Raw genomic sequence first — 17,500 nt, 5'->3', positions numbered from 1 at the left:
CAAGTTCTCTGCTTATCCATAAATGATGTCTGGGTGAGACGGAGGATTGGAGAGAGAGAGAGAGAGAGAGAGGAGGGGGAGCTGGCAGGGAGTAAGAGAGGCAGAAGTGTGATAATGAAAGAAGGAAGGAAGGAAGGAGGGAAAAAAGGAGGAAGAAAGAAAAGAAGAAAGGAAGGACAGGAAGGAAGGAAAGAGGGAAGGAAGGAAAGAAGGAAAGAAAGAAAGGAAGGAAGGGAAGAAGGAAGAAACGAAGGAAGGAAAGAGGGACGGAAGGAAGGAAGGAAAGAGGGAAGGATGAAAGGAAGGGAGGAAGGGAGGAAGGGAGGAAGGAGGGAAGGAAGGAAGGAACAAAAATAGAAGAGGAAGAAAGAGTGAAAAATCTCGTAATTTAATCAAGAAAAAAATAAATTGGACAAGCAAGCGACGGACAGGAGGCAATATAAGAGAGAGAGAGAGAGAGAGAGAGAGAGAGAGAGAGAGAGGGAGAGAGGGAGGGAGGGAAGGAGAGAGAGAGAGAGAGAGAGAGAGAGAGAGGGAGAGGGAGAAGGATGAAATGTGATATGATGACGATTATGATGATTAAGAGGAGGAGGAGAAAAAGGAGGAGGGAGAGGAGGAGGAGGAGGAGGAGGAGGAGGAAGAAGAAGAAGAGGAAGAAGAAGAGGAGGAGGAGGAGGAGGAGGATATTAAAGAGCGAGGCTAGAGAGTAAAGAAATATGTAATTAGAGAGAGAGAGAGAGAGAGAGAGAGAGCTAGGTTTGGAGGGAGTGAGGGAGAAATAATGAGTAAGAGAGAGAAAATAGAGCAAGAGGGAGAGAGGAAGGGAGAAAATCCGGGTAGGGAGGGAGGAGGTGGAAATAGACATGAGGAGAGAGAGAGAGAGAGAAAGAGAGAGATTCTGCCCGTTGTTGCTGTTATTGCTGTTGTTGTTGTTGTCTATCCTGCATTACATACTCCTCTCCTGCCCCCACTGGCACACCCACGCCCACACCAGCAGACTGACCCATACCCTTAACACGCAAGACACCGCCAAGGGAGTTTCTAACAGAGCACTGTTTACGGAATATGATGCTAGTCACGAAGAAGTGCTGTGGAGTGGGTGCAGGACCATAGAAGGCGAAAATATGGGTCAGGTTAAGGTGAATGGAGTATAGGAATCTAGTTTATATTTCCCCTCTCTCTCCCCTCTCTCTCTCTCCCCTCCCTCTCTCTCTCCCCTCCCTCTCTCTCTCCCCTCCCTCTCTCTCCCCTCCCTCTCTCTCCCCTCCCTCTCTCTCCCCTCTCTCTCTCTCCCCTCTCTCTCTCCCCTCCCTCTCTCTCCCCTCCCTCTCTCCCCTTCCTCTCCTTCTTTCCCCTTTCCCTCCCCCTCATTCCTGTTTCCTCAGTCTAACTCCCCCACCATTTATCTCTCTCTCCATTTCCCCTCCCCGTTCCTCTCTTTCCTCCCCTCTCCCTCTCCCCTCCCTCCTCTCTCCTTCCTCTCCCCTTTCCCTCTCCCCTCCCCTCTCCTCTCTTCTCTCCCTCCTCTCCTCCACCCTTCTTTTTCCCTCCTACCCCTCACCTCTAACCTTTCCTCCCCTCCCCCCTTTCCCCTCCCCTCCCCCTCTCCCAGCCTCTTTCATCTTCAACCAGTCGGGTGGAAAGGCCCCTAACGATACAAACTTGTTATTGTATGTCTTTCCTACGATATCTCAGCCGGGGAAATTTTGCAGGATAGTCTGAAAAGAGATGGGAATTATTTTAAAAAATTAATTAATTAATTTATTTATTTATTTGGTTTTTGGAATTGTGATGTATTTATGTTTTTCGTTTTATTATTATTATTATTGTTGTTATTTTTATTATTATTATTGTTATTATTATTATTATTATTATTATTATTGTTATTATTATTATCATTATCCTTACTTAATTATAGTAAAGCGGAGTGAAGTGTTGCATGGAGAGAGAGAGAGAGAGAGAGAGAGAGAGAGAGAGAGAGAGAGAGAGAGAGAGAGAGAGAGAGAGAGAGAGAGAGATTACCTCGCCTCTCCCTTGATGAAGATGAAGAGAAGCCCAACCTATTTCCATCTCTCCCTCTCCCTATTTCCTCCCTTTATTACTACTCTCCCTATTCCCTCCCTTTATTACTACTCTCCCTTTTCCCTCCCTTTATTACATCTCTCCCTATTCCCTCCCTTTATTACTACTCTCCTTATTTCCTTCCTTTATCACTACTCTCCTTATTTCCTCCCTTTACCACTACTCTCCTTATTTCCTCCCTTTACTACTACTTTCCCTATTCCCTCCCTTTATTACATTTCTCCCTATTCCCTCCCTTTATCACTACTCTCCCTATTCCCTCCCTTTATTACTACTATCCCTATTTCTTCTCTTTATCAGTTTACTCCCTATTTCTCCCTTTATTGACTTTCTCCCTCTTTTCTCTCTTTATTTTCTCACCAGTGCTCCGTTTATCACTCTCCTCCCTTGAGAGAGAGAGAGAGAGAGAGAGAGAGAGAGAGAGAGAGAGAGAGAGGGAGGGAGGGTTATGTGTGAGGGTTAGAGGAAAGCATTTCAATTGAGAGAGAGAGAGAGAGAGAGAGAGAGAGAGAGAGAGAGACTAACGAGGTGTCAATCTGAGTCTCTCTAATTTCTTTGTAACTCCGTGTAACTTTGTCTTCGTTTCAATCAGCGTCTGTGTGTGTGTGTGTGTGTGTGTGTGTGTGTGTGTGTGTGTGTGTGTGTGTGTGTGTGTGTGTGTGTGTGTGTGTTCCATCCGGTTGGAGAGTCTTGACCCACTAAACCACCAGGCTTTTTTTGATGTTATGGCTACCACCCAGCGTAGTAAATAGTTTCCTTGATTACAGAAAGGTAGAGAAATTTGAAGAAGTTGCTACATCAAGTGAGTGGATGGTGAGCGGCCGTACCACACAAGCCCCATTTATTCTTTTTTGTATGTGTTGGTGGTGGAGAGGGAGGCCTTCACGTGGTGGCACTGATATGGCTGGGTGGTGGAGCTGCCTGGCTATACACACGTCCCTCACCTCCCTCCCTATCCCCCGAAAGGAGTATGGTGGACTGCAGGAGGAGGGGAACTTCAGCCTGCAGTCCACTGGGTTTGTGTTGAGTCTGGGTTATGACTACTACTACTACTACTACTACTACTACTACTACTACTGATAATAATAATAATAATAATAACACTGCTACTACTAATACTAGTTCTACTACTACTACTACTACTACTACAACTACCAGTACTACTACTACTAATAATAATAATAATAATAATAATAACACTGCTACTACTAATACTACTTCTACTACTACTACTACAACTACCAATACTACTACTACTGTGTTACTGATGTGTTGCTTTGTGTTCCAGGGCGTGGGGAGGAGTGTTACTTTGAGCTGCCATGGACATTTCTCCACCCACCTTGCCGTCACCCAGGACCAATGTGAGTAGAGAGAGAGAGAGAGGGAGAGAGAGAGAGAGAGAGAGAGAGAGAGAGAGAGAGAGAGAGAGAGAGAGAGAGAGAAAGAAAGCTGAAGAGAGAGATTAATCAAATATGAATTATTAATCAAGTGACCCAAAAATTAGATGAGAGAGAGAGAGAGAGAGAGAGAGAGAGAACAGACCATAACAAGTGCCACCTCATGTTCTTCCTCTGTTATCAAGAACAGAGAGAGAACATTTTCCTGTGTTTTAGCTTCTCACAGGAAAGCTGGGATTCGGGGATAGATTCTTAGATGATGATGATGATGATGATGATGATGATGATGATGATGATGAGGAGGAGGAGGAGGGGGAGGAGGAGGGAGAAGAGGAGGAGGAGGACGAGAAGAAGAGGAAGGGGAGGAGGAGGACGAGATGAAGAAGAAGGAGGGGGAGGAGAAGGACGAGAAGAAGAAGAAGAAGGAGGGGATGGAGGAGGACGAGAAGAAGAAGGGGGAGGAGGAGGACGACGACGACGAGAAGAAGAAGGAGGAGGAGGAGGAGGAGAGTGATTTTCGTTTTGATGATGATGATGATGGTGATTGTGGTGGTGATGATAGTGATGGTGGTGATGACGTTAATGATGATGATGATGATGATGGCAGTGGTGATAATGATACTGATGATGTTGATGGCAGTGGTGATGATGATAGTGATGGTGATGATAGGGGTAGTGATGATGATGACGATGATGATGATGATGATGTGCAGAGGGTGACGTCAACAACACTTCCTGTACACCAAAATACCAAGTAGATCCATGACTCACTCTTCTACGTCTACCCGGTGTTGGAGAGGGGCGCCTTCACGTGGTGGCACTGATAGGGACGGGCGGTGGAGCGGCCTGGCTATACACACGTCCCTCCACTCCCTATCCCCAGTGAGGAGGATGGTGGACTGATGGAGGGGAAACTTCAGCCTGCAGTCCACTAGGTTCATGTTCAGATTACCCTACTACTACTACTACTACTACCGCTACTACTACTACTGCTACTACTACTACTACTACTACTACTACTACTATTACTACAACAACTACTACTACTACTACTACTACCACTACCACCGCTACTACTACTATTGCTACTACTACTACTACTACTACTATTACTACAACAACTACTACTACTACTACTACACGCTGGAAACAAGAATGAAAGGATGGATGGATGGAAGGATGGATAGACGGATGAATGAGTGAATGAAAGGATAGATTGATAGAAGAATAGGTGGATAGATGGCTCAGTAAATGGATAGATGGATAGATGGATCGATAGACAGATGACTGAATGAATAGATGGATGGATCGATAGACAGATGACTGAATGAATAGATGGATGGGTAGATAGATAGATAAATAGAGGAATAGATAGATAACGCCTCCTTGTGACTTTAAAAATTAACATCAGGAATTATCGCTCAAAATTGCTACTCAGGGAAGAACGACCGGGTACCCATGCCCTGAACTCACGTACTTACCAGCCTAGCCACGGGTCCCTAAGTTCCTGATTGGGCAATAGGAGATAAGGACGTGTTTGGCTAGCCTGTCATCACGTTCTCAGTCTTCCTCTCCTTTCAACTCAAGAGCGAGAGAGAGAAAGAGAGAGAGAGAGAGAGAGAGAGAGAGAGAGAGAGAGAGAGAGAGAGAGAGAGAGAGAGAGAGAGAGAGAGAGAGAGAGAGAGAGAGAGAGAGAGAGAGAGAGAGAGAATGGGTGACTGAAATATAAAGGAAAACAGGAAATCTACAAAATGAAAATGAGAGAGAGAGAGAGAGAGAGAGAGAGAGAGAGAGAGAGAGAGAGAGAGAGAGAGAGATTTAAAGACACAAGAGGGAAACTGAGGCTGGGCTGTGGGTTTGTTTGTTAAGTCTGTGTGTTTGTGTAATGACGGGCGCTGCTCTGCATCAGTCCACCCTTCACTGGATTTATTGACATAGAAAACGGGGGTACAGTTGCCAACTATACCTCTCTCTCTCTCTCTCTCTCTCTCTAATCATAATCCTCCACAGGAAATGCCCTAGACAGAAGATATCAACTGTTACTGTAAGACACTTAACACTTTCACTAATTTAGAGAGAGAGAGAGAGAGAGAGAGAGAGAGAGAGAGAGAGAGAGAGAGAGAGAGAGAGAGAGAGAGAGAGAGAGAGAGAGAGAGAGAGAGAGAGAGAGAGAGAGAGAGAGAGAGAGAGAGAGCTGGGAGAAGTGAATAACAAAACAGAAAGGAAGAGAAAAGAAATAGGAAGATAGAAAGAAAAAAAGGAATGAAATAGGGGAAATTGGAGAGAGAGAGAGAGAGAGAGAGAGAGAGAGAGAGAGAGAGAGAGAGCACCTGAATCTCAAGTGTGTGTTTGTGCATATGCCAAGTCACCTCCACTTGGGTAAGAACAGCACCCAGGTTCGATCTTACACTGGCTCATTCTTCATCATTCTACCCCTCACTCTACCTCACACTGGCTCATTCTTCGCCACTCTACCCTCAAACTGCCTCACACTTGCTCATTCTTCATCATTCTACCCCTCATTCTACCTCACACTGGCTCATTCTTCGTCACTCTACACTCACTCTACCTCACATTTGCTCATTCTTGGTCACTCTACACTCACTCTACCTCACACTTGCTCATTCTTGGTCACTCTACACTCACTCTACCTCACACTTGCTCATTCTTGGTCACTCTACACTCACTCTACCTCACACTTGCTCATTCTTGGTCACTCTACACTCACTCTACCTCACACTGGCACATTCTTCGTCACTCTACACTCACTCTACCTCACACTGGCTCATTCTTCGTCACTCTACCCTCACTCTACCTCACACTGGCTCATTCTTCGTCACTCTACCCTCACTCTACCCCCATACATACTTTTCCTCATTCATCATTCTAGCCTTATTAATTTTTTTTACATGATTTTGCACTTAAAAAACACACATGCACATACACAGGCACACACACACACACACACACACACACACACACACACACACACACACACACACACACACAGTCAAGACGGGCGGAAAAGGTGAGACAAGATAAGATTGTGAGAGACGAGAGGAAGTGAGATTAGATAGATTAAGTGGAGAGAGAGAGAGAGAGAGAGAGAGAGAGAGAGAGAGAGAGAGAGAGAGAGAGAGAGATTAAAGAGAATGATAAAAAAGTGAGAAAATTATTATGACAGGAGATAAAGGACCGCCCAAGAAGATAAGAAGTACTGATAATAACAACCCTCTCATTGTCAGTACAACTCTAGATTCCGCCCCAGCTGACCCCAGAGAATTGTATGCAGCTGAGAGTGGGTCATAGAAGCCTGAGAGAGAGAGAGAGAGAGAGAGAGTGTGAGAGAGAGAGAGAGTAGAGAGAAATATTGGTATCATTTGAGGGACAGAGTAATGCTGGATTCATGAGAGAGAGAGAGAGAGAGAGAGAGAGAAAGAGAGAGAGAGTTTCCTGTGCTTCATTTCTGGTTACCGCTCACCACTACCCACAAACTCACTCTCTCACTCTCTCACTCAGTCACGCACCCTCACCCAACGCACACACACCTCCCTTCCTCTCTCACACGCCCTCTCTATCTCACTCTCTCACTTTCACACCCACACACACTCTCTCTCTCAACCAGGGCGTTTGGGTGCGTGGAAGGGTGCGTTTTAAAGTGCGTGGAGGTGAGAATTGGGTGCGTTAAGGTGGACGGGAAAAATATAGCTTGAACTGAGGGTGCGTTGAAGGGCGTTGAGGCAAGACAGAGTGAGGTAGAGTGAGGAAAGAGAAGTGAGAGTGAGTTGGAGGGTGTTTAAAGCGAGGTAGAGTGAGGTAGAGTGAGAAGAGAGAGGTGATAGTGCGCTGAAGGGCGTTGAAACGAGACAGAGTGAGATAGAGTGAGGTAGAGTGAGGACAGACAAGTGAGAGTGAGTTGGAGGGTGTTTAAAGAGAGACAGAGTGAGCTAGGGTGAGTTAGAGTGAGGAAACGGAAATGAAAATGCACTGAAGGGTGATGGAAGCGAGGTAGAGTGAGGAAGAGTGAGGAAAGAGAATTAAGAGTGCGTTGAAGGGCGCTGAAGCAATATAAAGTGAGGTAGAGTGAGGTAGAGTGAGAGTGAGGTAGAGTGAGTTAGAGTGAGAGTGAGGTAGAGTGAGGTAGAGTGAGAAGAGTGAATTGAAAGTGAACTGGGAGGAAACAAGAGTGAAAAAAGAGTGAGAGTAATATATGCAGAGTGCGTTGGAATATGATGAGAGTGAAGTCAAATAAAGCAAGGGGAAGCGAGAAAGTAAGAGAAAGTGAGAAAATGAGAGAGTGAACAAGGGAAAAAGTGTGAAAAAGTGAGAAAGTGAAAAAGTGAAAGTGAAGGAAAGTGAAAAAGTGAAAGTGAAGGAAAGTGAAAAAGTGAAAGTGAAGGAAAGTGAAAAAGTGAAAGTGAAGGAAAGTGAAAAAGTGAGAGAAAGTGAGAAAGTGAAAAAGTGAGAGAAAGTGAAAAAGTGTGAGAAAGTGAGAAAGTGAAAAAGTGAGAGAAAGTGAGAAAGTGAGAAAAAGTGAGAAAGTGAAAAAGTGAAAGTGAGAAAGTGAAAAAGTGAGAGAAAGTGAGAAAGTGAAAAAGTGAGAGAAAGTGAGAAAGTGAAAAAGTGAGAGAAAGTGGGAAAGTGAAAAAGTGAAAGTGAAGGAAAGTGAAAAAGTGAGAGAAAGTGAGAAAGTGAAAAAGTGTGAGAAAGTGAAAAAGTGAAAAAGTGAGAAAGTGAAAAAGTGAAAAAGTGAGAAAAAGTGAAAGTGAGGGAAAGTGAGAAAGTGAAAAAGTGAAAAAAGGAGAGAGAGTGAGAAAGTGAAAAAGTGAAAAAAGGAGAGAGAGTGAGTAAGTGAAAAAGTGGAAAAAGGAGAGAGAGTGAGTAAGTGAAAAAGTGGAAAAAGGAGAGAGAGTGAGTAAGTGAAAAAGTGAAAGCGAAAGAAAGTGAGAAAGTGAAAAAGTAAAAGTGAAAGTGAAGGAAAGTGAAAAAAGTGTGAGAAAGTGAGAAAAAGTGAGAAAGTGAGAAAGAGTGACCCTGAAAACACATTAGCTTCAGTCATTCTTTTCCTTGTAACCTCACTCTCATTCTGAACGTGAACTCGGAACCCGGTGGACTGCAGGCTGAAGTTCCCCCCTCTCCTGCAGTCCACCATCCTCCTTTCGGGGGATAGGGAGGGAGTTGAGGGACGTGTGTATAGCCAGGCAGTGGATCCGCACGGTTACATCAGGGCCACCACTTGAAGGCGTCCCTCTCCACCACCCTCATTTAGATTATTTTGTTGAGAGAGAGAGAGAGAGAGAGAGAGAGAGAGAGAGAGAGAGAGAGAGAGAGAGAGAGAGAGAGAGAAACAATAAAGGCACAGTCTGACAAAAAGGAAAAAGAATATTAATAGGAAAGGGAGAGAGAGAGAGAGAGAGAGAGAGAAGGAGAAGCAGGGGGAGGAAAAGAGAGAGAGGATGAGAGGGTGAAAGACAGAGAAGGCATTCAGTGGACTCGCATTAAAACTTTTACGTCTGGCTGTTAATAATCCAATAAATCTCTTATATACATACAGGGTGGTATAAAAATAACGCTTCTCTTTCATTGGGGGATTTTTTGCGTGCTCCTGGTACGGCTGTCAGCGTAATCAGCGTCTATCCTGCATCATTTATTCATTTCCTACCCCCACTGCCACACCCGCGCCCACACCAGCAGGCTGACACAAGCAACACACACTCCTATCAAGATCTGGTTAATATATTGTTGGACACTGCTGTGGAGAGAGAGAGAGAGAGAGAGAGAGAGAGAGAGAGAGAGAGAGAGAGAGAGAGAGAGAGAGAGAGAGAGAGAGAGAGAGAAGACCAGATAGATAGATAGATAAATTTCTACTCGGTTATAGACATAGATAGATAGATAGATAGAACCAAGATAGATGATAATGATGATGATGATACACAAAAACAGATACGAAACAGTCAGACAAACAACTAAACTCACACACACACACACACACACACACACACACACACACACACACACACACACACACACACACACACACACACACTCAAGTACATACATAATTACGTGTGTACATTTGTCTATCAGCCTTTATCTATCTGTATATCTATTACCATTACAGTACTCTTTGTATCAGCAGAGTACAAGTAAGAATAGCACATGTTACAGTACTCTTGCTTTGTAACATAAGAGAGCACTTGGTAGTAATGTAAGTAACCATAGCACATGTAACAATAACTCTCTTTGTAACGTTACAGAGAACAAGTGGTAGTACATATAACACAGTCTCCCCACAGCAAGGACCTGTTACCGTGTTACAAAGAATTACAGGTTACAAAGACGTTATTGAAAGCTGGTGAGAAATATAGAAGAGACCTGTATGTGTATTTATAATGTGGCAAAGAAATGAATGTGACAAAGATAGGTAAGGAAAATGTGACAAAGAAAATGAGACAAAGAAATTAATGTGACAAAGGAAAAGAGACAAAGAAATTAATGTGACAGAAAATGAGACAAAGAAATTAATATGACAAGGATAGGCAAGGAAAATGTGCCAAAGAAAATGGGACAAAGAAGCTGATGTGATAAAGATATGTAAAAAAAAATTTGCTGGGGACAGAGAGGAGTGGCACAGATTTTACTATTTTAAGGAAATTACTGTGACAAAGATATAGGTGGAAAATTGCAAGAGCGACAAAGAAAATTATATAGACTACAAAGAACTCTGGATATATCTGTGGCATGTTATATGAGAGACACAGAAATGTGAGGGAAATTAGTGTGACAAAGATATATAAGTGACATGATGAGTGTGACACTGAAGTAAGATAAAGATATATGTGTTGTGCAAGTAGATTCTGAGGGGTGACATAGAGGACCGTAGCAGAGAAATGTGTGGCGAGTTTAAAGACAAAGAAATGACGTGAAAATTTGAGGATGTGGCAGAGAAATAAGACAAAAATATATGTGGTAGATTTTGAGGGTGACAAAGAACTGTTGCAAAGAAATATATGGCATGTTGAAAGGGTGACAGAGAGGTGACAGATGTGAAAAGTAGGAAAAACATAAAAACGCTACGAATGACTCTCTGTTTACGAAAAAGAATTCATTGCACTAACCTCAAACTAACTCTGAATTCGTGAAGATGTGGCTAGATTCGTGGGGCAAAGAAAGATAGAGATTTTTGCTAACTACATCCGTGCAAGTTAGAGCCCAAAGATGTCTACTAATAACACCACCACTACCAACCCCCCTGAGGAATGCTATCTGCCTTACAGTGAGGAGGAAACTGAATTGACGATGCGCATCATTTTGTTCCTCATGTCTTTGGTGCTCACCCTTGAAGCCTTCCTCACCATCCACATCAACCTCACCACTGATAAGATAAGGGAGAAGGAGTCCACGAAGCTGGTGACCAATCTGGCTATCAGCGGAGCCCTTCTGGGTATCCTTATCTTCCTATTTAGCCTCGCCAAATTCTTCCACGCCTCGCCCAAATCGGACGAGATGAGGGCACGGTTCCTCGTCCTCGCAGTCATCCCTCGTTATCTCCACATCGTCACTGTCCTCTGCCTGTGCTGCTTGACCCTAGATAGATACGTGGCTATCTGTTGGCCGCTCAGATACTACAAGATACTGACAAGGCTCAGGTGTCGACTACTGGCTAGCTCATCTTGGGTAGTTCCTCTGATAGCCTTCGGTGCCACGCTTTTCAAATCAGATCTAAAAACGGGTTGCCCTAATCCAGACCCGTTCGTCATCACCTACTTCGTCCTCTTCACCGTAGCCACCTTCAGCGTCGTCTTCATGTACGTGCTGATCGCCAGGGAGTTCCGGGGTGAGGTCAGAGTGGTCACGGAGGAGATGAAGGACGATACGAGAAGAGTGCGGAGGAAAACCACTTTGGATGTTATAGTCATTGTCTCACTTAACCTGATCCTCTCTTTCCCTAGCGTGAGTTTATTATTATTATTATTATTATTATTATTATGATAGTCTAATTTCATGGCTTAAATATTCCCCTTCTTCCTTTTTTTTTTTGTTTTTTGCTTGGTGTGATCCTCTCATTTCCTATCCCCCTCCCTCCCTCCCTCCCTCCCTCTCTCTCTCTCTCTCTCTCTCTCTCTCTCTCTCTCTCTCTCTCTCTCTCTCTAATCCTTTCCTTTACGAAATCCACGAATCTACCTAAAACGCGGCCCCGACACCCAAGAAATGGCTCTAAGTTTTTCTGCCACGTGATGGCGAGGGACGCCTTCACGTGGTGGTACCGATCTAACCAGGCAGCTCCTCTGTCTGTCTGGCTATACAAACGTCCCTCAACTCCCTCCCTATCCCCTAGAAGAAGAATAAGCTGCAGAAGAACGGGAACTTGAGCCTGCGGTCCTGGGTTCACGTTTCGATTGAGCAGAGTGATGATTTGCCTTTTTCCCTCTGAATCTAATTACTTTATTCTTGCCTGACCACTAACCCTTCCACCAGTCAAATCGCATCACATTTGCTTCACCGACTTTGCCTGGTGACCTCGACCTTTGACCTTTCCCAGCGACCTTGACCTTTGACCCATTGCTCTCAAAAACACCAGGTCAACATCTTGGGTGATCCTCAACTCATCCATCAAGTTAGATCCGTATCAGGTCAAGATGATTTTACTTACACTATTTTCTTCACACACACACACACACACACACACACACACACACACACACACACACACACACACAGTCCTTTGTATCACTGAAACAGGAAGTCAGGCACGTGATACAATTATTAATCAAAAAATAAATAAAACACAATGAAAATAAATGAATAAAAAATAAAACATGCAGATTGGCAATGGGGAAATGGTGACCGGAATAGATATAGTCACGAAGCATGCTCTCTCTCTCTCTCTCTCTCTCTCTACCTACCTACCTACCTATTTACCTGTCTGTCTGTCTATCTATTCATCTATCTATCTATCTATCTATCTATCTGATCTTTGTATCTACTCTCTTTCTCTCTCTACCTACCTCCCTCCCTCCCTCCCTCCCTACCTACCTACCTACCTACCTACCTACCTACCTACCTACCTATCTACCTACCTATTTACCTGTCCTTCTGTCTATTTATCTATCTATCTGTATCTGTCTATCTAATCTCTCTCTCTCTCTCTCTCTCTGCAACGCGATAGTTTTTACTCAGCTCTTTTATGGGCGGGACAGCTCTTAAGAACTGAATAAATCTTCTGAGGAGAGAGATAAGAAAATGATAAGAATCTGATAAGGCAGCAGGACATTGGACAAGTGGTCAGCGTCCCCCACACCCACCTACACCACCCCCACACCCACTCCACCCACTTCCCGCCCACATGAAACATCCCATCATCCATCTATACCCACCTAACCCCACCACATACACCTACCCACACCCACCCACACACACTCGTCCCCACCCCACCCACCTAACCCCACCCACACCCACCTAAACCCATCCAGCACCCACCTAACCTCACCCCACCCACCTAAACCCACCCCCACCCACCTAACCTCAACCCCCATGCCCACCTACAGATGGGAATATGCCTGGCCTACCTAAGACAGAGAGAGCATTCCCCCACCTGGCCTCACCTGCTCCTCCTCGCCCATCAGCTGCTCTTCTACCCCGTCTACGCTTGGAGGAACGCTGACTTCCGCACAGCACTCCTGGCGCGCTGTGCTGCTGCTAGGAGGTGGTGCTGCTGTGGTGGCTAGGAAACTGTGGAGCTAGGAAACAAGGGAGCTTAGAAAATGCCTTGTTTAGAAAGCGGGGTGTCTAGGAACTACTTTGTCTAAGACACTAGAAGAGCATGCTATTTTCTGCCGGACTCTCTGCGACAAAAATAATCCAAACTTACATCATCAAGAAAGACAACACATATGAGCGAAATAAATACTGATAAAACTCTAAGGGAATATCTACCGGCATCTCACGGGAATCTTGGTCCAAAAAAAAACTAAGATAACCAAATAAATAAATAAATAAATAAATAAACGATAAATAAAATGACCTAAACAAGGGGAACCTAATGAGACCCTAGGAAAGCCACTGTAATTGTTCTGAAGGCTCTAGGGGGGACGCAAAGGGCTAATTTCAAATCGGTTCCTCAGTGAGTGAGTCAGTAAGTAACTCAGCGACAAAGGCGTTTCTAGCCCAGCCACTGAGAAGGTCCAGGAATAAGAAAGCTAAGATATCTGCTTAGGATAAAAATGTAGATAATAAATAAATAAATAAATAAATAAAAATAAGCTCAGAAAAAGTCACAAATTCAAAGTGCTTATGATTCTCCATTTGTGATTCTCAGTTCATTAGGTAGATTTTCCTCCCATGATTATAATATTATCTACCTGCCTATCTACCTACCTACCTACTTATCTACCTACTTCTCTTTAGCGCCGGACGCGCATCCTGTAAGGCGCGATATAGGCTTAAATATACCATAGGCTGTTTTTTTTTTTTTTGTGAATAAAATGAATAATGTGATACTGGCATTTTTTTTTTTTACTATCCCTACTTTTTTCTATTACTGACCTTGAAGAGATGTATGTATGTATGTGTATGTATAAATGTATGTATGTGTGCGTGTGTGCATGTGCCTATGTATGTGCTTATGTATGTATGTATGTAGTGAGGACAGAGAAGGGACAGAGGAAAGGCTTAGGCTAGGATATGTATGTATGTATTTATGTATATGTATGTGCGTTTGTGTGCAAGTATGTATGTATGTTAAACTCACTCTCAGCTTAATAAAATCGTCTGGCGTTTTATGTACGTGTGTATGTATGTGTGTATTTGTATTTATTTACGAATACTTGTAGTGGAGGGGGGGATGGTGTGGGGGGTATGCACTCTAATGAATGCCCCTTTTAATTTGTATAATGGAGGAAGAAGTGAAATGGACGAGGGAGGGAGGGAGGGAGGGGGGAGGGGGGATGGAGGGGGATGGGGAGGCAGAGAGGGAGGGAGAAAGAGAAGAATGGAGGAAAGACTAGGAGGGAGGAAGGGAGGAAGGGAGGTGAGTCGGGGGAAGGGGGAAGAGAGGAAAGGAAAGATCAGAGGGGAAAGAGGGAGGGAGGAGGAGAGGGAAGGGGATGAAGGAGGACGAGAGAGAGAGAGAGAGAGAGAGAGAGAGAGAGAGAGAGAGAGAGAGAGAGAGAGAGAGAAGGACAGTAGGGGGAATGTGGGGGAGGGGGGATGGAGGGGGAGGGGAAAGAGGGAGTTGTCACGAGAGAGACGCAATGAGAGAGAAGAAAAGAGTATAGTGGGGAGGAGGGAAGAGAAAGGAAAGAGGGGTAGGGGGAGGGGGAGGGGGAGGGAAGGGATGTCAGCTGGCGTGATGAGGTGTGTCATGGCGCACACTACCTGATGATGAGGCACACACACACACACACACACACACACACACACACACACACACACACACACACACACACACACTCATGCATACACGTATACACATGTACTTAAACTGACACACATGTACACAAACACACATGCATACACATAAACATACATGCAACGCACGTGTATGTACACACACACACACACACACACACACACACACACAAACTCACACACACACAAACTCACACACACACACACACACACACACACACACACACACACACACACACACACACACTCACACACACACACCGCTCGCTGGTGCAGTGGTAACGCTCTCGCTTGCCAACTGGTCGACGGGAGTTCGCGCCTCGCTCAGGTTGCGAAAAAGTTTCACTGACGAAGTGGGTGGTTACTGTCCCCCTTGAGCAACAGGACGGGTGTGTGCGTGTGTGAAGGTCACAGCCTTGCCCTTAGATCGGACTATATGAGCTCTCAGTTCCCTTCCGGGAGGGTAATAGCTGACGATCACGACTATCAAGTGATCCTGACCGACCCGGTGAATTACACACACACACACACACACTGCTCGCTGGTGCAGTGGTAACGTTCCCGCTTGCCAACTGGTGGACGGGAGTTCGAACCTCGCTCAGGTTGCGAAAAGTTTCACTGACGAAGTGGGTGGTTACTGTCCCCTTTGAGCAAGGGGACGAGTGTGTGCGTGTGTGAAGGTCACAGCCTTGCCCTTAGATCGGACTATATGAGCTCTCAGCTCCCTTCCGGGAAGGTAAAAGCTGACCATCACGACCATCAAGTGATCCTGACCGACCCGGTGAATTACACAAACACACACACACACAAACACACACACACACACACACACACACACTCATGCATACACGTATACACATGTACTTAAACTGACACACATGCACACAAACACACATGCATACACATAAACATACATGCAGAGCACGTATATGTACACACACACACACACACACACACACACACACACACATACCTGGAAAATCATAAGAATAAAACTCGACCCAGTATCGAACTAACCGAGAGAGAGAGAGAGAGAGAGAGAGAGAGAGAGAGAGAATATTCCATTTGACCCCTACAAAAAATAAATATAATGACACTAGCTTATTCGTCTTTAAATGATTCTTATCATCATCATCATCATCATCAATCTTCTTCTTCCTCTTCTCCTCCTCCTCCTCCTCCTCCTCATCATCATCATTATTATCATTATTTGTGTGTGTGTGTGTGTGTGTGTCTGTATGTATGTGTGTGTGTGTGTCTTTCAATGCCAGAAAATGACAACAATAACTTTTCCATTAAGCAGTTTATTTTTCCCATCACGAAGAAGCTACCTTGTTTTCTTTCCTCTCGTCTCCATAGCAACCAGGGAGAGAGAGAGAGAGAGAGAGAGAGAGAGAGAGAGAGAGAGAATTGACAGATTTTTATAAATATTCCTGTACTGTATCTTAAAGTTTTGTAAAAACAGAATGAAATGCATGATATAATCTTTGTACATAAAACAAGACAAAGAAGGCAAGAAAAATGAAATGTAAACAATAGAAAGATGTAAACAAAGGAAGTATGTGGCGTACAACATAATCGCTAATCTCTATTTTCGGGATACTAATATGAGTGTAATGGAATAAAAAAGAAATATCACAGTCTTTGTATGTGCTCAAAATTAAAGTTAAATCCATGAAGAAAAGCGAGCAAAGTTTTTTTTTTTTTTTAATCAGAAATAACCGGAGATAAAAGGATCCCGAAAGTGAGACTGTTCCCCGACCATAAACAAACCACGCTGGGGACGCCAAGCGGAGGCAGCAGGACCACATTTTCAAGTTTAAATTTTCAGTTTTTGCAACTGTGTAGCTGTGTTGTGCGTCTGTCAACTCAGCATACCTTCTTTGTTCTCATACACTGTCCATTTTACCGGAGTTGAGTGCCGTTTGGGAATAAGAAGACACGAAGAGAAAAGAAAACTCAATGCAAAGGTAAGAGCACAGAAACCAAACCAGCATAGTATAAATTGCGTTAAATAGTTTGATGTAACGTAGATATTCCCCAGAAACTATTATCAGCAGAGGCTATACATTTTTCTGAAGAGGATAAGAGTATAAATATAGCAAAGAGAACGTCGGTCTGGTTAACACACAACATAGGGTACATGGCCCAGATTCACAACTCATCAATTCCTTTTTGAATCTGAGGATATATTTTGTGCAGGAAGGACGGGGAAGCGAGATTACAGGGCTTCCCATCTCCCTTGTTCGCCCCGTAAAAACATATCCTACATCTATTTTTTGTTGGAACAGAGACCGGAATATTTGCACTTTTTCCATGTCTTTCCCGCAAAAAAAGATAGTCGGAGATAGCCTTGAGTTTGGGCATTTCCGTCCAGAGTTTTTCCTTCAGCATGAGAGATAAGTTGTTGTCTTACCTCCAAGTATTTTCCGATAATCCGCGAAGTCTTGCTGGACATTTTTTTTTTTTCCAGATGTTGCTTTTAAATTCAATGCATTGTTCTGGAAACATATAAAGGTTCTAGCAATTAGGTGTGTGTGTGTGTGTGTGTGTGTGTGTGTTTACAGTATTTACCATTCAGAACAAACTCGTACACTGAGGAACGTTGTCGC

The 17,500-nt window shown here is 44.1% G+C and overlaps 1 protein-coding gene across 1 annotated transcript in view; it reads left to right on the top strand.

Moving 5' to 3' along the window:
- The window catches only part of LOC145415459 (uncharacterized), a 110,941-nt gene that overhangs the window by 14,319 nt on the left and 79,122 nt on the right, over positions 1–17,500 (top strand). The window contains 1 exon segment of the mRNA XM_080284734.1: positions 3,371–3,443. Within this exon segment, the coding sequence (XP_080140860.1) occupies positions 3,402–3,443 (42 nt within the window). The 5' untranslated portion in view covers positions 3,371–3,401.

This window comes from Coenobita brevimanus, chromosome 102, assembly GCF_032717465.1.
Source record: "Coenobita brevimanus isolate Jiangsu-jjx chromosome 102, ASM3271746v2, whole genome shotgun sequence".
NCBI classification, from domain to species: Eukaryota; Metazoa; Arthropoda; class Malacostraca; order Decapoda; family Coenobitidae; genus Coenobita; species Coenobita brevimanus.
This window is presented reverse-complemented; position numbering and strand designations above follow the sequence as displayed.